At 47.7% G+C, this 20,665-nt stretch overlaps 1 protein-coding gene across 4 annotated transcripts in view; it reads left to right on the top strand.

Annotated features, from left to right (window-relative positions):
- Positions 1-19,495, top strand: part of MAPKAP1 (MAPK associated protein 1) — an 85,527-nt gene extending 66,032 nt beyond the window's left edge. For 2 of the 4 annotated variants that reach the window (XM_048966452.1, XM_048966453.1), the window contains exons 9-12: positions 699-839; positions 7,432-7,569; positions 16,368-16,465; positions 17,912-19,493. In XM_048966452.1, coding sequence (XP_048822409.1) covers positions 699-839; positions 7,432-7,569; positions 16,368-16,465; positions 17,912-18,037 — 503 coding nt within the window. In that variant the 3' untranslated portion in view covers positions 18,038-19,493. Of the gene's footprint in view, positions 1-698; positions 840-7,431; positions 7,570-16,367; positions 16,466-17,911 lie in introns of all 4 variants that reach the window. The other 2 variants (XM_048966454.1, XM_048966456.1) reach the window with 2 other exon arrangements.
- Positions 19,496-20,665: the final 1,170 nt, after the last annotated feature.

Below are 20,665 nucleotides of genomic sequence, written 5' to 3'. Positions count from 1 at the left end.
CAGCTGGCATAGAAATTACTTTGTGCAAAATTATGTATTGCATTATAGTAATGTTTAAATTGGTGTTAATCCAATGTCATAAAACAAAAAAAATCCTTAAAATGTGTTGTATTTTTTCAGTAATTGGAATTTTGGCTTAATGAGATGTTACCTTTTATAAAGCCATACCTGCAGTGGTAATGAGAATACTAATTGACAGTAAGCTTCTGTACGGGGAGCTGAGCTGGGGGCAGAGGCGGTGCTGGCAGCGCAGGGGCCACGTTGCGCCGCGCCGCGCTGTGCTGCAGCCAGGAGAACCATGCAGGGGTGGGCGCCCACAGCCCTGGCTGACCCGTGCCCAACTGAGCTGGGGCTCAGATGCTGCTTCCCCTCCTGCTGTGCTGGAGAGCCCACGTGGCAGAGCTGGGGGGTCCCGTGCCCCACGAGGAGCTGATGCTGGGACATTGGGGACATGGCAGTGCTCTGCACTGGGCCGTGAACTTCTGCTGTAACGTCTGCGATGAGCTGGTGGCCAAGTCTGTGGGTGGAGCGTGAGAGGATCCTCCCGCTGCCGTGGGCCCTGAGCGCTTTCTTCTTTCCTGAACGAATTGGCAATCCCTTGGTTTAGATGTCAGTGCAGGTGCCCCCGCGCAGCCACGTGCCGCCAGTTTGCGTGCCGTCCTGTAACCTCTTGTTCATTGCTGTGGGTTGTTTTGCAGGTTCGAGAGGAGAGGAGATCTCAGAGGAGGACCCTCAGATTGACATAGCCACAGTGCAGGACATGCTCAGCAGCCACCACTACAAGTCCTTCAAAGTCAGCATGATCCATAGGCTTCGATTCACCACTGATGTTCAGTTAGGTAAATCAATCCCTACTAAAGTGCTGTGGAAAATTGAATGGTTCAAACCTTTGGCCATATCTAATAGCTAACTGTCCATTTCCGACATTTTTAAGGCATTCATTATCACGTTGGTCAGTTTTATTGTGGAGCACATCGCTTGAAAGTGTTGCTAGCATTTCAGCAGTAAAAAAAAAAAATGCTTTCCATTGAAAATAATTTGGTATTTTTATTATCCACCATCAGCTAGCACATGCTTCTTCTGAAGGAAGGCCATTGCTTAATGATCCCATCTCTTTTTTTTTTTACTGAAAGATTTTAACCACCGAGTCAACATTTGGAGCGAAGCAAAATACAGCTAGCATCCTCTGAAGGTGTTGTGTTGTCCTTCTTCACTTTCTGAAGGCTTTTGAAAACCTGAAGGCCAAGGGATGACAGAATCTTGAATTATCAAAGTCCCATTACTATTTTAAAATGATTGAATGGCTTTTTAACTTTGTGTTTAAATTGTGGGAATTTGATTAATGATGGACTGGTGGGTGACCTGGGACATTCCTGCAAGTACCGTCCATAAAGAAATGATTCGGCAGTAAAATATTAGGTGCTGTGGTGCTTACAAAACACACTTATTCTTGGGAATTCAGTAGAACTGTTAAATTTAAGTGCTAGCATTCTCTGTATTGTTGTCTTTACAGTCTCTTTGCTCTTGCATCCTTAAGCACATTATAAACGCATGTCTCTAAAATTTGTACAGGAGAGGCTTTCTTGGAGGTTCTGAGCTGCCTTGTTAAGGAAGGGTTGATAGGCTGGTGCTGGAGCAGGACAGCACTGGTGTGTTCTCTGCTTTTGAGCAAACTGTCGGGGAGTGAGAGTTGGCTTCCAGTGAAGTTTGACCCCCTGTGTCTGGAAGCCGTCTGAAATGAGAGCCCAAAGAGGTCACAACAGATAGCTGCAGATAAATGGGGAAGGGAGAATAGCTGTTAAATGAAACAAGTGGTGTATCTTGTTTTGTAGCAATGGAGCTGATCCTGCCCAGTAGTGTAAGGACCACAGCATTTCCCTTCCATAATAGTCTGTGAACATTTATGCTTTCTGATGACAGCACACTGGCAGTGGAATTTTTGCACTGTGACTATTGTTTGAAAATCCAAGAGGACTCAGTGAGGTGTTCACAGTCCAGGCAAACAGTGCCAAAGCCTCCAAAAGAAATCAAAATAATTGCACAGTGCTGGTTTTTTTCTACTGAATGTCTCTGTGATGTTAAAGGAGCACTGCTGATAAAGCAAGCACCGAGGTGCTATTTGCAGTAACAATGCTGAGTGCTAATGTGTTAATCATCTCCGAGTAACAGACTGCTCCATGCAGTCTGAAGTATTAAAAAAAAACTAATTCTCTTTTAATCTCTAATGAGTGGCTGTGGTTATGGAGAAATTCTTCATTGGCTTAGCGATCAGTTAGCAGTCAGTCACTAAGACTTTTCTCAGTAGCATTTTTATGTGTCACTGGTTTTATGGTGCAGCCACAGCAAAGCGACACTTTTCTGGAGATTCTGAAGCCACAGCATCGCTCCTTATTGGCAGCACTGGTGGTTTGATGGCAGCACAGGTCCAACAGCAGCACAGGACAGCCGGCCACTTAGCTGAAAAGTGGTGTGGTGACTGCCTGGAAATGTCTGTGTGGCTTTGGGGAGAGCCCCAGTTCCATCATCTGAATGTGGAATCTGGAATTAAATCTGGCAAAGGGGATAAAGGATAATAAAAAAGGTTTTTTCAAGTACATTAACAGTAAAAGGAAGACTAGGGAGAATGTGGCTCCCCTGCTAAGTGACGGGGGTGTTCTGGTAACGGGGGATGCTGAGAAGGCGGAGATACTGAATGCCTTCTTTGCTTCTGTCTTCAGTGGAAAAGCTCCCCCTCGGGAATCTGAGACCCTGGAGGTTAGTGAGAGGATCTGGGGAATGGAAGACCCCCCTTCTGTCAGGGAAGAGGTGGTCCGGGAGCGCCTAGGCAACATCAATGTTCAGAAATCCATGGGACCCGATGGGATTCATCCACGGGTGCTGAAGGAGCTGGCAGAGGTGATTGCTGAACCGCTTTCTGTCATCTTTGAGAAGTCTTGGAAAACAGGGAAGGTGCCTGAAGACTGGAAGATAGCCAACGTCACCCCGGTCTTCAAAAAAGGCAAGAAGGAAGACCCAGGCAATGATAGGCCAGTCAGCCTCACCTCTGTCCCTGGAAAGGTGATGGAACAGCTGCGCTGGATGTCATCTCCAGACAACTGGAAGAAAAGGAGGTTATCAGGAGTAGTCAGCACGGGTTCACAAGGGGGAGGTCGTGCTTGACCAACCTGGTAGCCTTCTATGATGTTGTCTCTGGCTGGGTGGATGGGGGGAGAGCAGTGGATGTAGTCTACCTTGATTTCAGCAAGGCATTTGATACTGTCCCCCATGACGTCCTTATAACAAAGCTGAGGAAGTGTGGGATAGATGAGTGGACAGTGAGGTGGGTTGAGAACTGGCTGACTGGCAGAGCACAGAGGGTCGTTGTTGGTGGTGCAGAGTCCGGTTGGAGGCCTGTAACCAGCGGTGTTCCTCAGGGGTCGGTGCTGGGTCCGGTCTTGTTCAACATCTTCATCAATGACCTTGATGAGGGGATAATGGCCACCCTCAGCAAGTTTGCCGATGATACGAAGTTGGGAGGATTGGCTGACACGCCTGAAGGCCGTGCTGCCATTCAGCAAGACCTGGATAGGCTGGAGAGCTGGGCAGAAAGAAACCGGGTGAGGTTTAACAAAAGCAAGTGTAGAGTCTTGCATCTGGGGAGGAATAATTGCATGCACCAGTACAGGTTGGGGGATGAGCTGCTGGAGGGGAGCTCTGCGGAAAGGGACCTGGGTGTCCTGGTGGACGACAGGTTGGCCATGAGCCAGCAGTGTGCCCTTGTAGCCAAAAAGGCCAATGGCTTACTGGAGTGCATTAAAAAGAGCATGGCCAGCAGGTCAAAGGAGGTGATCCTCCCCCTCTACTCTGCCCTGGTAAGACCTCATCTGGAGTACTGCGTCCAGTTCTGGGCTCCCCAGTACAAAAAAGACAGGGATCTCTTGGAAAGAGTCCAGCGGAGGGCCACGAAGATGGTGAAGGGCCTGGAGCATCTCTCTTATGAGGAAAGGCTGAGTGAACTGGGTCTGTTCAGCCTTGAGAAAAGGAGACTGAGAGGGGACCTGATCCAGGTCTATAAATATCTAAGGTGTGGGGGGCAGAATGGCGAGGCCGGACTCTTTTCAGTGGTGAGTGGAGACAGGACAAGGGGAAATGGCCAGAAACTGGAGCATAGGAAGTTCCGCACAAACATGCGCAAGAACTTCTTTACAGTGAGGGTGACGGAGCACTGGAACAGGCTGCCCAGGGAGGTGGTGGAGTCTCCTTCTCTGGAGACGTTCAGGACCTGCCTGGATGCCTACCTGTGCGACCTACTGTAGGGAACCTGCTTTGGCAGGGGGGTTGGACTCGATGATCTCTGGAGGTCCCTTCCAACCCCTACAATTCTGTGATTCTGTGATTCTGTGATTCTGTGAATGTGAAAGAATGTATAAGTACGTGCAAATACTCATCTTATTTGAATAGATCCCGTACTGTACCTTATTTCACTTGCATGGGGCAGGTAGCCAAAGTGTGAGCTGTGTTTGTGGATTGCTGTCTGCACAGTGGTACTTTTTGAAATGTTTTTAGCTGTCTGAAGAGTGGTCACTGAGTCTGACGCAAGATTTATTGAAAATATGGGGGCCAGCTCAGTCATCTTTACATTCTGCATGGTTCTTCTTGGCAGAAAAAAGAGATGCAAACGGGAAGGGGAGGAATGAGCACCTCGTGATGTGATTTTTGTTAGGGCTGGAAGCGGTAGCCCCGGCAGCTTAAAGCCTACCTTTGTGTGTCTCAGCTAATGGTGGATTATGATGCACATGCAGTAGTGCTCCCAACATTTTTAGAAAGGTGCAGTTGTGGTGTGAAGGCATAAGACAAATTTGCTTGTGTACCATGTTAGCAGAACGAAAAGAAGCGCATTGCCATGGGAAGCTGCTGCCAGAAAGCATTGCAGCGGGGTGAGGGCATCGCAGAGCCAGCAAGGGGAGCGAGGGCAGAGCAGTGGTACTGGGGTACTGCAGCTGTGGCATTTCTTGTGCTAAATTGAACGAATTTTAAAATACCCTAGAAGAGGTATTTTTGCTTATTTTCTGAGTATAATAAATTTGTGCTGCGACAGAGACTGTAGAAGCCACATCCATAATAGTGTTTTGATTTTAGGTTTCAAAGCGCGCAGATTGCAAGAACAATAACACAAAAAAGACAGCATTCTTTGTCAGTGTGCTCTTTGGATGTGTGTGAGCTTAAGCCAGTGATGCTGAGATACAGAAATAATGGATGAAGTATACAGCAACAATTTGCAGATAAAAATAATAGAAGTTAAAGTGTATTTTACATGATAAAAAAAAGATGAAAGAGGAGGAAGTCTGTTACATCTGAGACGGTTACAAAATCTGTGCTTGGTGAAGTAGCCTCTGCTGAAAAGATTGATGCAATGGGGAGTGACCTTGGCTTGGAGCAGGAGCTGGTGATGTATGTATGAGCATCTCTCTGCTAAATGGACCCAGATTTGTAGCACTAATATACATGGAAGCCCAGAACCAAACTCAGGATGGCAATAAATCAACAGCCACTTTGGGTGTCATTTCTGGTTTATATTCCACTATTGTTCTATCACTTTAATTCATGTCACTATCATCTGTTCATCTGGAACAGTTTTATATAATTTTCCAGTGGAGTTACCTGACAAATCCTATCAAATTAACAAGGTACGTTAACAATATTGACTGACTGTGGATGCTGAAGTTGCAGGACCATGCTGTGAAATTTTTAAAGGATATTTTTGGGCGTGACTTTTTCTAAAGGGCGGGCAGGGAGCATCCATTGCACGCAGAGAGTTTTATCTTTTATTCTTAGAACTTGCCTTGACTATTTCTTTATGTCCTCAACTTCACGTATTTTGATTAAGCTACAGGAAATTGCATTTTGAATAATCGATTACTGTGAAATAACAAAACTGATTTTAATGAATGTGTCCAAAATTACATTGCAAAACAAAGTGGGCTCCAGACAGAGCGTCAGCCTGCTCCCATTACGTAGTTCTAACAGTCCTTGTGTTAATTAGACTCTTGATACAGTGCTTAATTGAAATGTGATGTCTTTGATGTGACGTATGCTTAATGACAAAGTGCATTCTTGGATTAATAGAAGTGGGGAGGGAGTTGGTGGCATTGTTACCACCTGTCTCAGCAGCCACGGGTAAAGTGAAGGTTACCCTGTGTTCAGTGGAAAGGACAGTGAGAGAAGGCTGCTGCGAGCACGCATTGCTTGCTGTGTGTGCTTTCGTTTTAGGTGCATGAAGTACTGATGAAGTATTGACAGAGGAGATGTGCAAATTCTGCGGCAGTCACTGTGCTTTTAGAAACACTGACTTTGTTTTTGAGGGTTGAGACAGTTATGAATGTGGCATCCGATGCTTATTTGGTCACAGCTCTTAGAGGTTTTATAGTCAGCTTCTTTTTTTCTCCTGCTTCAGACAAAGCAAAGGCAATGTATTCAAAAGCATCGTAGCCAAAGCCCTTTAAAAGGAGAAGTTTCTCTCTGCCATTTTTCGTAAGTTGCAAGAGTGAACTAAAGTTCATTTACTCCTCTGCTGCTTCCTTTTTTCCTCCTGTACCATGAGCGTCCCCTGGAAGCCGTGACTTTTAGAGACTGAGAAGTTTGCTTCTCAGTGTCAGCAGACACGGAGCAATGAGCTCCTGCCCAGCAGCACAGCGCAGCAGTGCAGTGACGACGCCTGCAGCAAATGCCATGAGCACCCCAGCAGGCTGCAGCTCCCCGTTACATTCCACTGCACAAACACCGCTTGCAGGAGACATGCAGAGGGGTAATAGTGTAGGGATGTTCTGCACTCCGTCCCCAGAGGTCTGCAGCAGGATGCTGTGTGTGGAGGCACACCTGTGTGCGGTGGGAACCAGCCCCGGCCGTCTGGGCTGGCTGTGTGGGGCCAGGAGCTCCCCGGCTCCCAGTCTGTGCTCACTGCAGCATCATCAGAGCTGGGTGCCACTGTTTGTGGGTGTCTGTTTACCACAAAGAGCACTTCCGCAATACTAAAACACGTGTTGTCCTTGTGTAGAGTATGTTCTATGTGTGCTGCCGAGGAGATGTAACAGTGACGTGTGATGGTGCCTCTCACATATAGTGACGACTGAAAATATGTGTCTTCATATACATCCTGCAGTTCATGTAGCTGCTGCTTCCAGAAGAGCTCTGTGTGTGCTGGGAAGAAATTTTCCTGTGATTTTTTTTCTCATTGGTGTGCTTATTTCCCAGCAAGGCAGGAGAATAAAGTACAGATTATCAATGCACTTTGATAATCATTTGCTTTCGGTTTCAAAAGCTGCCATGCTTTCAAAAAGCCCAGAAGGGCGATATACTTTCATCCCATTTAAGATTTATAAAGTGTGTCAAATGGCTGATATGAAATCACTTAAACAGATCACTATTGTGGTTCTCTATTCTTTCTCATCTCAGGTATTTCTGGAGACAAGGTAGAGATAGACCCTGTTACTAATCAGAAGGCCAGCACTAAGTTTTGGATTAAGCAGAAACCTATTTCAATCGATTCTGAACTCCTCTGTGCCTGTGACCTTGTGGAAGAGAAGAGCCCAAGTGAGTAGTCCTTTTTATTTATGTCCTCTCTCCTCTCCCTCTCTCTGTGTGCTAGATGCCCAGAGAATTATTGCTGCCATGTCCTTTCCTTTTATAGGTGTATTTTATTCATTATAGAATGTTTTTAATCTGACTTGATTCTGTTGTAGAGAACATAACGCAAACAGATGCACGTTTTATGAGCCTCCTTTTAATGCTGTTTGTGGCCAGTGGTGTTGTTAAGTTTCCTGCCTGCTGTCTGTAGCCGCTGGCAGCGCCGCACCAAGGAATCGCTGGGTAGGCTGCAGCTCAGGAGTCACATCCCCGTTCCACATCTTTGTGATATTTTTGAACTTCTTAACATCTGGAAAGGCTTTGAACAATTCCTCGGACATGTGAGGATCTCAGTATCATCACAGTCTGAAATTGCTTCCATTGCGGCTGCAGGGTCAGCAGAGCTTTGATTCAGGAAGGCGTTGGCGCGGGCAGCAGCCAGAGGGCTCCTGTATGGAGGGGACACCGGGCAGAGCCAGGGAGCTGTGCTTATTGTGCCCGTGGAGTAATGAGGGTCTGTATTCCTAAAATTCATTGTAAAAGGCACAAGATAGGCCCTAGGAGAACGGGACAGTGTCTCCTGGTGGCGTCAAAACGTAACTATCCACTGGCAAAAAGTAACTGAGATTCAAAAACATGGCAGGATTTTATTACGCCTGGGCTTGTGCGGGGTAGAGATGCTACATATTAAGTACTTATCTGCAAGGTGACAGAGAGAGAGAATTATGTGATACGTATTTACAGAGGTAATGATCTGTTGAATTCTTTTGGAAGAGTAAATTTATAGCTGCCACAGATTTTATCAGCAATTATTGAACTATATCCTTCTCCCCTTCATTACCCCTTCCTAATTCCATATTCTTGCTCCAGTCACTGTCTCCCTTTCCTGTCTCCCAGCAAGTTTTTATGATCCTTGTGAAGGTGTGAGCCTGGGGAGAGATGTCCCTGCTGACCAGGCAGTCCAAGTGTGTAGCAGTTGTCTTTGTGGAGCTCTGAGATGGCACCCAACGTATCTCTGTAACAGATAACTGACAGCCTGCAAAGGCTGTGGCAGAGTCTGTGGTGCTTTGAAATACCCAACCACGTAGTGCTCAGCTGCACATCAGACCAGTTTTGTTGCTAAAGGTGTAGTTTGCACTTGTGAACATTAACACCTCAGGGTTTGTAGCCACATTTCATTTCAGATGCAGATATTCGTAGTGATAAAATTGTGCCAGCAAAATAGGACTGTATCTGAAAATCCAGCCCTGAAAGGCAAGGTTTCCAGCTTAGGCTCCCTTTAGCACCCTCAGCTGAGATCTTCAAGCTGTCCCTGAGCATCTCCAGAACTGTGTCCTTGTGGATGGGGCTGGGTGGCAGCGCCTGTGCCTCAGCAAATGACACTTGGACCCAAACGGAGCAAACTGATAACCCAGGGGGAAACAAGGGACAGAACCGCAACCTTAACGAAGTGCAGTCCACCTGTGAGTGGAGACCCTGAAATGAGGAACTGTGGTCAGTTTTGAGAGAGTTCTGACAGGTTATGTCAAAGGCAACCTTAAAGATACTGCATTTTTATTTTCGCATTTTCATGTAGCCATCCGTATGATTTTCATGTTTAATAAATGTTCAACATGGTTTCAAAAGGAGAAAATAATTTTCCCCTGAAATCCGCTGACCTCTTCCAGATTCACCAAAGATGTTCCGAAAGCCATTATTTTAGGTCAGCAGAAGAGACTTTTAGTGTGACATGTCAGAATGATGCATTTGGGGGAACTCTTAACAGCAGATCAGTATCTCTTGAATTTTAAATGGAAAAAAGTTATTTTAGTAGCATAAAGGAATGAAACTCACTGTATTTCACAAGTTTTGTCTGTGATTTTTATCAGCAGAGTGATATATGTTTATAGCAGAGTTTACATCAAAAATTATTCCTGGATCTTCCTTGAATGAATTATTGCAAAGAAAGAGAGGCTGAGCGAAGATAAGGTGCTTGAGTTCTGCAGTATATTTTGTTTCCATGTTTTTATCTCCCGTAACACAAACGCGCTCCATTTCGTCTTTCTGAGTGCTGTGCACACATAGCAGGGCTGGTGCCATTGCACCACAGGGAGCACAGCGTATGCTTTCTTAAACCGCCTCTGCTCCCAGCCGTGAGCAGCCGGGGCCGTGGGGCTGCTGGGCGATGCTGGGCTGTGAGCGGCGCGGGGATCTTGGAGCTGTGCTGCGGGCAGTGCTGCTCTGCGTGCTGCTCTGTGTGCTGCTCTGTGTGCTGCTCTGTGTGCTGCTCTGTGTGCTGCTGGCAGTGCTGCTCTGCGTGCTGCTCTGTGTGCTGCTGGCAGTGCTGCTCTGCGTGCTGCTCTGTGTGCTGCTCTGTGTGCTGCTCTGTGTGCTGCTCTGTGTGCTGCTCTGTGTGCTGCTCTGCGTGCTGCTCTGTGTGCTGCTCTGTGTGCTGCTGGCAGTGCTGCTCTGTGTGCTGCGGGCAGTGCTGCTCTGCGTGCTGCTCTGTGTGCTGCTCTGTGTGCTGCTCTGTGTGCTGCTCTGTGTGCTGCTGGCAGTGCTGCTCTGCGTGCTGCTCTGCGTGCTGCTCTGCGTGCTGCTCTGTGTGCTCCTCTGTGTGCTGCTGGCAGTGCTGCTCTGTGTGCTGCTCTGTGTGCTGCTCTGTGTGCTGCTCTGTGTGCTGCTCTGTGTGCTGCTGGCAGTGCTGCTCTGCGTGCTGCTCTGCGTGCTGCTCTGCGTGCTGCTCTGTGTGCTCCTCTGTGTGCTCCTCTGTGTGCTGCTGGCAGTGCTGCTCTGTGTGCTGCTCTGTGTGCTGCTGGCAGTGCTGCTCTGTGTGCTGCTCTGTGTGCTGCTGGCAGTGCTGCTCTGTGTGCTGCTCTGTGTGCTGCTCTGTGTGCTGCTCTGTGTGCTGCTGGCAGTGCTGCTCTGCGTGCTGCTCTGTGTGCTGCTGGCAGTGCTGCTCTGTGTGCTGCTCTGTGTGCTGCTCTGTGTGCTGCTGGCAGTGCTGCTCTGCGTGCTGCTCTGTGTGCTGCTCTGTGTGCTGCTGGCAGTGCTGCTCTGTGTGCTGCTCTGTGTGCTGCTCTGTGTGCTGCTCTGTGTGCTTCTCTGTGTGCTTCTCTGTGTGCTGCTCTGTGTGCTGCTCTGTGTGCTGCTGGCAGTGCTGCTCTGTGTGCTGCTGGCAGTGCTGCTCTGCGTGCTGCTCTGCGTGCTGCTCTGTGTGCTGCTCTGTGTGCTGTGGGCAGTGCTGCTCTCTGTGCTCACTGAGGGCCGTGCACTGTTTGTTCTGCTGCTGCCGGTAATTAACGCTGCATAGAACTCAGCCAGCTCTTACTTTCGGTGGACTAAAGGGGTGTCAGGGTTTTTACTGGTACTGGAAATGTAAAGATAGAAACTATATATAAACGTGGTGCGGATGGTTTGCTTACTTTCAGCTGAGGTTTTATCTGTGATGACAGGTTCGCACAGTTGTGCTTTAGTGCCACTTGTGTGTTAAAGGACCTGACAACCCAGATCCCGTGCTGTGAATGTTTGCAGGCGGGCTGGAAGCCGTTCTGGTAGGAGCAGAGCTTCCCTTTCCTGTAAGTTAGTAGAACTCGGAGCTGCGCTCAGTGAAAAGGGAAGATGACAACAGAAAGCTTTGGTATCTAATTCGCCATTATTGTGGGTATCAGAGGCAGGAACGGCTGATGATTTTTGTTTGCCCTCATAGTAGCCCAGGTTAGCATTTGAATTTTTATTTGTAAATTAAATCAGACTCCCTGAATTTAGACAGAGAGAAGAGGTAATGGCCCTGCTGGCTCGGTCAAATGCCATTAGAACCTGGAAACACTGTGTATAAACTGCTCGTTTAAATCAGGTTCAGTCTGATTATCACGAGAGATTCTCAATGTTTTGAATCTCGAAAGGAAGCATCCTATCATTGAGAAATAAGATTTAAACCTTAATAAAGTAGTTGTCATTTTTATAGCTGAAAAGAGCTTTGTATCTCAATTAAGTGTACATAATATAAAGTCTTAAGGAAGCAACATAATACGTTTAATACAATTATATCCTTTTGCAATAGTGTAATTTAAAGGAAATCTGATTCTGTTAATGTCTCTTACATTATTTGGACAAAGGATAAACTTCAGTGTCACTAACCACTGCCTTTGCTACTCAGCACCCTGCACACAGGGCTGTGACCACTGCATTGCTGGGCCGGGGCGGCACTGAGGGCAGTGCTAAGGGCTGTGCTGGGGGCAGGCCATCCAGTGGCACTGGCACCAACCACTTGGCAAGACGCACCATTTTCAAAATAAATATTTTTTTCTCCATTCTGTGTTTTATGACAGCTGCAGAAATTAGATTTATTTGATAATTTACTTGAAACACTGAACAAACGTTCTCTGTGATCATTTTTCTTCTGTTTTGTATGTTTTTCCTCTTAGGAAGGCAGATACGTCTCAAGCACTTGGTCAAAACAGCCTTAATATGAAGGTAGTCTAAACAAAGGTGTTCTGTAGGTCACGGAGTACATCAGTAACTTCGGTTTGTAATTTAATTGCCTTCTTTGCACCCCGCAGCTTAAGATTTCCTTTAAATTCTGATTCCATTGTTGCGCTGGGGCTTAACAGAGTGTTAACCTGGTAATAGGCACAGGGCCTCCCCATTATATGTCTCGCTATCGAGCGGTTCTGCATGACTAGTTAAAAAAGATGGCAAGAAGATTAATGAAAGCCGCCCGGTACAGAGGGGGCAGGCACCGTCACAAGACTTCCAGTGAGGAGATATTGGAGCTGAACCAGAGCTTGGCTTTTTCTTTATCCCGTGACCTCTGAACCCACCTTACTGTCGAGAGCTGCCAGCAGAGCCGACGTTTTGATTGATGTTGCTACACAAGTCAGTCTTTCCCATTGAATTCCACATCTGCACGAAAATAGCTTTTCTAGCAGTATTCATACTGGCTGTAAGTGATAGCCAAAGTGATGGCTGAAATGCTTTTATGTAGTTTTCATTTAAAGCTAAAGGTATTTGATGTTTTAATTCAGTATCAAGTTCCTCCAGATTATGCATGTTGGTAGTACTAATTTAATGAATTCATTATGGGGTTGTGAAAGGACTAAAAACGCACAGAGCGCGTTGGGGAGGAGCGGGTTCCCGCTGCTCGGGGAGCTCCAATAAGGATGTTGCACGGTTGTTCAAGGCCCTGCCGTGGGGCCAGAGCAAAGAGGCAGCAATTACCCAGGCACTGTGCAAATGGTGCACAAAATACTGCGTGGTAGTTCCTAATATTAATGCTCCTGCTGTGAGTAATGCAGTCTCTGAAATAATAGTGGAAAAATCATACATGATGGAAACCTAATCATAGATTCTGCTCAAAGGGTAAAAAATAGATTCAGCGGAGAAAATATTACCAATACTTCAGGCTCAGAGTGAAAGAAACCTCAAAGTGTGCATCAGAAAGATGTGAGTCCAAATGCGTGCAGACCCGTGGTTTGCCGAGCAGCAAAGTGCCTCAGAGGCAAGACAGCAGCGTGCATACGGCACTCGGTCTCATTGAACTTCCCACCTCTGTCACAGCTCTGGACTGCACACGGGTCATTGCGGCCATCGGGGGGCTGGCAAAGGTCAGAGATGTTGGAGCCCTGCAGCCCTTGGCCTGGGGAGGCACAGCAGGGCAGGGCAGGATGGGCAGGCAGAGCAGGGCAGGCCAGGACGGATGCTCCTGGCCCCACACATGTGGCTGCAGCCCACTGAGTGCGCTGCTGCTGAGGAGCCTGCATCAGAGTCCTCTGGAGCACAATCAGGAGCGTGCATTGCCTCATCCTTTTAACAAATATGTTTTGTAGCCCTATTAAAAGGGGTCTTCATCTATTCTGTCAAAGCTATTCTGCTGGGGTTTTTTAGTTTAATTACACTATCCAATTAAAACTCCTTGCTGCATTTTGATTCGCTTCTCCTTGGGCTTGAGTGGATATGACATTTACAAGGCTCGCCTTTCAAGCAGACAATAGCGTGATTGATGAGGTGCAGACGCAATGAAGGAGGCGATTGCCATGTGGAAACACTGCTTAGTGCATTTTGATTTATTTATCATCTTTTTTCCAAAACAAGGTTGCTGGTGAGAGGTTTGGGGCAACCCTGATTTCCCCTCCTGATTTTCAGTGCATTCTTGCAAAAAAAAGTCTTTATTCTGCCTTTGGTAAAAATTCAATGAAAAAACAAAAGGCTTTGGAAAAAAAATCCAGATGTGTGAATTGTTACCGTAACTTGACATAGAAGTGGGCTCTTTACGGACATCTGGAAACAAGGCATCCAGTAAAAGCAACGCTTTGTAGGAAGCCCATAGCAGAACATAAAGACCTGAGCTGTAGGAAGAGTGTTCATGGGGGGGCAGGGCTGCAGCACCCTGCTCTGAACATCGGCGTTGTTTGTTCCCACAGCAGCGGTGTTCTGGAGGAGAACATCAGGTGCAGGCTGCACTCTGTGTTGTTCCCAGAGGCGGTGGTGGGTCGGGGTTTCATCCATAGTGACTGCACTCTATTCACGAATTTTCTTTTCATGCTTCATCTAATTAGTGATTTAACTCAGTGCACACTGCTTTAAAGATTGGCACTGACAGATAGGGGCTTTTGATACCCTCTGAATTTGGGGTTGATGGAAGAGGTAGAATACAAACTATTCCTGAATGTTTGGAATACAGATTGCAGCAGAATTTCTCATTGGCCTCGTATTGACACAAAATCAGTGAATCTGGGGGGTGATGTGCAGTTGGGATGAGCACCTCTTCCCTGAACGTTGTCAGGAAAATGGGGTGCAGCCATGAGCAGTGGAGGTGCTGCCCATCCTGGTGCAGTGACCTGCAGTGCTCCTGCTGCGTGCCTGGCACTGTCTGAAAACCTGAGTTTCTTTCCTTAAATGTTTTAGCAGACGAATATAGTTTAAAATAATCCATATTTTCCAGCCAGTAAAACCTGATTGCAAGGTATTAAAATGTCCGTGTTTGGTCCCCTTCTGCCTTCAGCTGCCCAGCACAGGTGACGTGTGTAACCTGTCTGTGGTCCTGGTGACAGACAGCTGCTGGAGCTGAACGGCTGTGTTCCAAACAGGCTGAGGGCACACTGCTCGTGCAGGAGTCATTGTGGTGATGTTGTTGGTACAAGATCTGCATTTGTTTTAACTGCCATCATGTATGGTAGAATCCCACTGCTGCTGTTTGCTGCCAGATATTCTTGTATGGAAATATAAAAAAACATTGAAGTTCCTATTGATCTCTGAATTGTCAGAGGTGGTGCTCTATTGGAAAGTGGTACATCACACATTTAAGCACTCTTGGAAATGGAAATCAATCTCACAATTCATAAATTCCATCTGGCTGGAACAGTAGCAGAGCAAAGTGCCAGTTATGATTTCAATGAACTAATATTTCATGCTGTAAATAGTGTGATGTGGACATGGGAGCACATAAACATAATAGTGTAATGGAGTTTCTAAAGAAAAGTCTTTTTAGCCTCTTTCCACTACATCACCTGCCACGTGCAGGGCTCGTCCTGCTCCATGCTGGGGCAATGCAGGGCAGTCCAACTCAGGGGCTGCGGCTGAGCAGCTGCTGTCCTGGTCAGGGACACATGGATGTGGGGACACAGGGATGCTGCCCTGGCAAGGGTTGTCTCCAGGCTGCCGGAGGGACTGCAGCAGAGTGAGCTCTGCCTCCTGCCATGGGATGCAGCACAATTGGTATTGGCATCTGTAGCTCTAATTGTCTTCAAAACAGCTGACTCGATACAATCCTAAAACAAGTGTTGGAAATGAACTTCTGTGTTCTGCCTCTGTCAGCTGCGTAACTGCTTCTGCCAGAAAGGAGGAGTAAATCACTGCTTTAAAGGAAAGATGGAGATCCTGGGAGGGTTCCTTCGTTGGGCATGACGAAATCTATGGTCTCCCTTAATTTTTGTGTTAATCTCTCACCCTGTGGCTCAGTGCCCCACCCCCCAATGATGTGTGGCTGAGAAGCAGGCGGTCAGCACGCCGCCCATCATTCCCTCCACCCAGGATGCAGGGGCTGCCCTCAGCATGCCTCAACAGCACTGCACACCCAGCCTGCATGCAGCACCACGCACCAGCCCTGCAGCTGCTCCGGCACCGCTGCCCCTGGCAGCCCCAGCTCTGTCACATTGGGGTCATTGGTCACTGCCACCCTCTGCTGGGGTCTGAGCAGCGGGGAAGCTTGCCAGCAGAGAACCTCACAGATAAAAACTGCAGTTCTGTGTTAGTTTTTGATTGTTCTGCTTGCAGGGAGAGGTGCCTGGTTTCCTCGTACTGTTGCTACATTCCTTTGTATTTTACAGTGACATTTTCCTTTGCCTTAGCAACAGAGCAGGTTTGGGTATTATTATGGGGAGGGGATTTTGTGATAATTCCGGGACTAATTGGCCTTTTACCTTAAATATGGCACTTCTATGTGTGGTGGTTACACTGAATTGCTAGGTGAGCTGTTGCAGCGTGGCGGTGCGAGCGCTGCGGCCGTGGGCTGGCTGTGAGCTAACTGACCGTCTGATAGATCTTTGCTTTTCCTGCAGCAGGGATGTGATGGGAAAATGAACTTTATTGAAAGAGTTCAGCTGCTCCTGTAAGCCACCACTTGCCTTAAATTGAAATGACACGAGAAGCCTGTCAGCGTTTCATTGCTCCCTTCTGTTGTGCTGATGGTATGCTAAGATCACCATCTGTGTTTTGCTTCTGTCAGGCACACAGCTCGGCAGAAAACTTTAGGGAAATATTCTGAACCTTTTTTCTTATCTTTGCAGGTCATGCAATATTTAAACTTACATATCTAAGCAATCACGACTACAAACACCTGTACTTTGAATCAGATGCTGCTACTGTCAATGAAATTGTACTGAAGGTGAGTATTAAAATTTTAACGTGACCCAAAATTCTGAGTGTTGTACCAGTTGTTAGACATGGAAGTCTTCAGGAGGATCTGAAATGCGGGCATGGCGCAGCACCTGTGGAGCACTTGGGTGCTTTAGCTCCCAGTTTGCTGCCCCACTCCCTGGGCTGGGTTTCGGTCAGGAATTGGCACTGCAGGGACCACAGGGCACACATGGAACACAGGGCTGCGCAGCATCAGAGCGGCTCGAGCGGAGCAGAGCTGGGCTGGGGCAGTGCTGAGTGCAGCAGGACTGCTCCCCCCCGGGCCAGAATGGCTTGCTTTTCCCACAGCTCATTGATGTACGGATTGATCTACTTCCTGAAACAAATTGGAAGATTAAACTTCATTTTCTGCAATCTAGTATCTTACGTCAACTCAAAATCAAAAAAACAGTAATTTTAGGAATCCACCCGTTATGTTTGCTTTGCTGTGTGAAGCCCCAGGACTGCCGAATGGCCGACCTGCTGCAATGCTGGTGTTGGCGGCTGAGCGCGTGCTGCCTTCTCCCTTGGCTCTTAGTCCGGCAGGCTCCTCTGCTCCCACTTCATCTGCGGAGTCTCCGGAGCACTTGGCAGAGCCAGACTGCTCACACAAGAAAGCTGAAAAGAGTTTTGCTCTGAGTAACGAGAATATTCAGGGGAGAAACATTACCAAACAGTGCTTTATTTCTTACCTTGCAAATTGTTTATACAAAATACTTCTAGGTTTTTGTGTAAGTTACCAGTTTATTTTCAATTCCATCAGCATTAAGAAATATAGAGAAATCAGACTTTTCAAATTAGGCTTTTTACATGATCAAGTGCAAGACACCGAGGCTTTATTGACCATGAAAACTCCCTATATTTCTACGCCTTAAGCTGTAATATGCAATGAAAGTGAAACACTCTACAGTGCATAAAATCGTGCAAGTTTTAAGCCACAGCATATTAACCAGCTAATGGTGGACCAAAGGGCATTTTTATCTTTTTGATTCTTGCATTAACCTTCCATTAAAATTATCTATGTGATTATCACAAAGCACTGGAGATAATAAATTTAGGGAATAGCAGGCTTGTTAAATATCATTTAAAAATGCTTTCATCAAGTAAAATATGCCAAAACACAGGGAAACTCTGAGATTAGCTGAGTATGCAAACATCATAATGGAGGTATTATTTTTATTAAAGCTGATAAAATCTTTTATTGAAGCCCATAACCACTCCAGAGCAGCACAGCGGCCGCAGGACGTGCTGTGTTGGGGGACGGAGCTGCCCAGGCGCGAGGACGGGGGCAGAGCCGGGGGTGGCCCACATGCAGGGCCGCTCCTGCTGTGGTTTTGCCCTTTTCCTGTCGCCCTGCTGGAGGTGCAAGTGTCCCTGCCCTCCCAGGGCTGCATGCCAAAGCTCCACTGCAGTGAAATCCTTCCGTGTCTTGCAGGTTAACTATATTCTGGAATCACGAGCAAGTACAGCCAGAGCAGAATATTTTGCTCAGAAACAAAGAAAACTGAACAGGAGAACAAGCTTTAGCTTCCAGAAGGAGAAGAAATCGGGACAGCAGTAGCGCCGGGCCTCGAACAGAGCCTGACCGCCGTGTTCGGGGCGGGGGCTGCCGGAGGCCGGGGCAGAGCGGCGGAGCTCCAGCTGCTGACGGCAGGAGCGGCCGGGGAGGACATCGGCGCGACCCCGTGTCTGGTGGCTGCGCGATGCTCCCTCCTTGGCGAGAGGAGGTCTCCCCTGTGACACAAATAAAGAGCCATATCAGCCGGAAAGAAGACTGTTACGCTTCAGGTTCCTTTGATTAGAAATAAGAGAATGACGTAGACTGGCATCATTTAATTACTGTATTATGTACAATCACAAGAAGAGATGTGATTACATATTATTTCACAGCCTGGTTAAAATAAATTATATACATCTGTAATACACCCACGTACACACAGGTATTGCTTGTGACATGATCAAATTTCTAAAAACAAAATGTAGGACAAATGTATCCATTTTTACTATTAATAAACAGATGTAATCTTTTTCAAGGTCCATCTGATGCACAGTTCTTTTGCGGGGAGGCTGCAGTCCCAGATGGTTGCGCTTCTGTTGCTGACGTGCAGGAGGCAACTGTGAGCCAGGAGCAGCAGCCATGGCAGAGCGACTGGTGGGGGAGCGCTGAGGCGGTTCAGGTCTCTTTTGCTTCGTTCTTTTCAAAACAGGTTTGTGTAGCTGCTCCTCAGCTTTGCATCCCCTCTGTGGAAGGCACTTCCTGCAGCCAGCACCAAGGCAGCATCTGCAGCCTGAGGAGAGCGCGGCACAGCGCTGAGGCCACGGCTGGCACCCGGTGCTGGGTGTGCCCCTGCTCCTTACTGTTCTCTGGGAATAAAAACAGAGACCTGCTCTGTACTGGGACTTGTGACTGTGCTGGCCTTGTCTGTCTTCAACATATCAGGGAACACGTGAACGGGATTTCAGGAGCCAGAGCTGCATTTTGGTTCCACTCACCAGAGGTGTCCTTCACAAATCTCTCCAAGCTGCCGATGCTGGAGCCCTGTGCTGCAGCCGTGGGTTTGTACCATGCTGCACCCACAGCCCTGCGAGCTGCTCAGAGCCCAGCCGGCAGCGCGGGCTGTGTGCGAATGTGGGGCTGCGTGGAGCTATGTGGGCTGCGTGCCCTCCCTGCCGTGCTGCAGCACCACCTCCAGCAGTGGAGGTGCTACTTTTGTACAAAAAATGCTCTGAGCCTTAATGTGCAGGGTGTGGATAGCGGGAAGGCAGCAGGGCTCTGTGTCAGCTGTCTGTTACATTTAAGTTCTCTGTTGTAAAAGATTCAGTTTTGGAAGCACATGAGTGCCGCCCCCTGGGGCCACGCGGTCTCTGTGTGCAGTCTTCCACAGTTCCTATTTGCAAAGGATAAAACAGAAGGAAACATATTTTATAGTACAGTATTACATTTTTAAGTATTTTGTATGCACAATTGCAGCACAGATGCAACGGAGGAAAACCTTTCCAATAATGCAATGTAAATTATTCCTTTATTCAGCTTTGTGAACTATTTAACATTAAAGTTGTTATGTGAATGTGCTTTGCCACCCAGTTTCAGTTCTTCTTAAATGAAAATGTTCCCTACTTCGGTGTTGGGAACGACTTCCATCTCCAACTTCTTTTCTTGGCCATAACGCTGCTGCCACATTTACTCGTTCTCAGGAGATATTTGGTAGGTGCAGTGTTTTCCTCTCAGTGAAAGGAAGGCCTGTCACAATAAAGCCCTCCCCACTGGCAGTGCCGCAGTGCAGGTGGGTGCTCCCCTGCCAGGCCGTGCTGCTCCATACCTGCACTGCCCGCCCCTGAGCACACAGCACCAGCTGGGGTCGGGATGCACACAGTGAGCAGCAGCTCGAGGGGGCCGGGGCTGAGTCTGCTTGCTCCGAGACACTTGATCACACTTAAGAAATGATTTTTCCTTCAAACTGCAGATCGGAACACATGGTGCAGGGAACGCGTTTCCACTGCTTGGTGCTTGCTGCAAAAGTCAAAGCAGGGCTCCTGGCTGCAATCTGCGCGCAGCTGAGCACAGAGCCATCCCGGCTGGTCTTTCCCGGTAGTTGTAGATTTAATTGATTCAGATGGGCATTCAACTGGGTCAGGGAAGCAAGCTGTTCCTTCCATGCCGTGTTACTGGGCTTCAGCAGAGAGGGTGGCTGCTGGCTGCCGAGCAGGGATACTTCTCCCTGAAATGCATCAGACTCTGTTGGAGGGTGTCCACATTTTCTCTTCCTGTGAAGAGGCCCTGCTCTCCTGTGCACTGCAGCTCTACCTGCAGCAGTGCGGGGCCCCGGGAGGCTCCTGCAGAGGCTGAGCACTGCTCCAGGAGATAACGCAGAGGAACGGAGCCGCTTTCAAGCTGCAGTGCTGCAACATCTGTGTTGTGCTGGCACAGCCCTGGGCTGAGCAATGTGTCCAGAGGTTACTTCAAGTGATACATAATGCATGTGCAAAATCTGCTTTATGCCAGAAGCCTCTTCACCTAATGCAGAAAATTAAGCTTCTATTTCAAACTGAAATGATACATTTCTGTATCTACTTTCAAGTTAGATAAAAATGGAAGGCTCTTCAGCTGCCCTTGCTTCCAGCCATTCCAGGAGCCCTAAGTTCCGCAGATGCAGAAGGGCCGTGCGCTGGGAATGGGCCCTGTGCACCC

Source organism: Lagopus muta, chromosome 19 (genome assembly GCF_023343835.1).
Source record: "Lagopus muta isolate bLagMut1 chromosome 19, bLagMut1 primary, whole genome shotgun sequence".
Taxonomy (NCBI): Eukaryota; Metazoa; Chordata; class Aves; order Galliformes; family Phasianidae; genus Lagopus; species Lagopus muta.
This window is presented reverse-complemented; position numbering and strand designations above follow the sequence as displayed.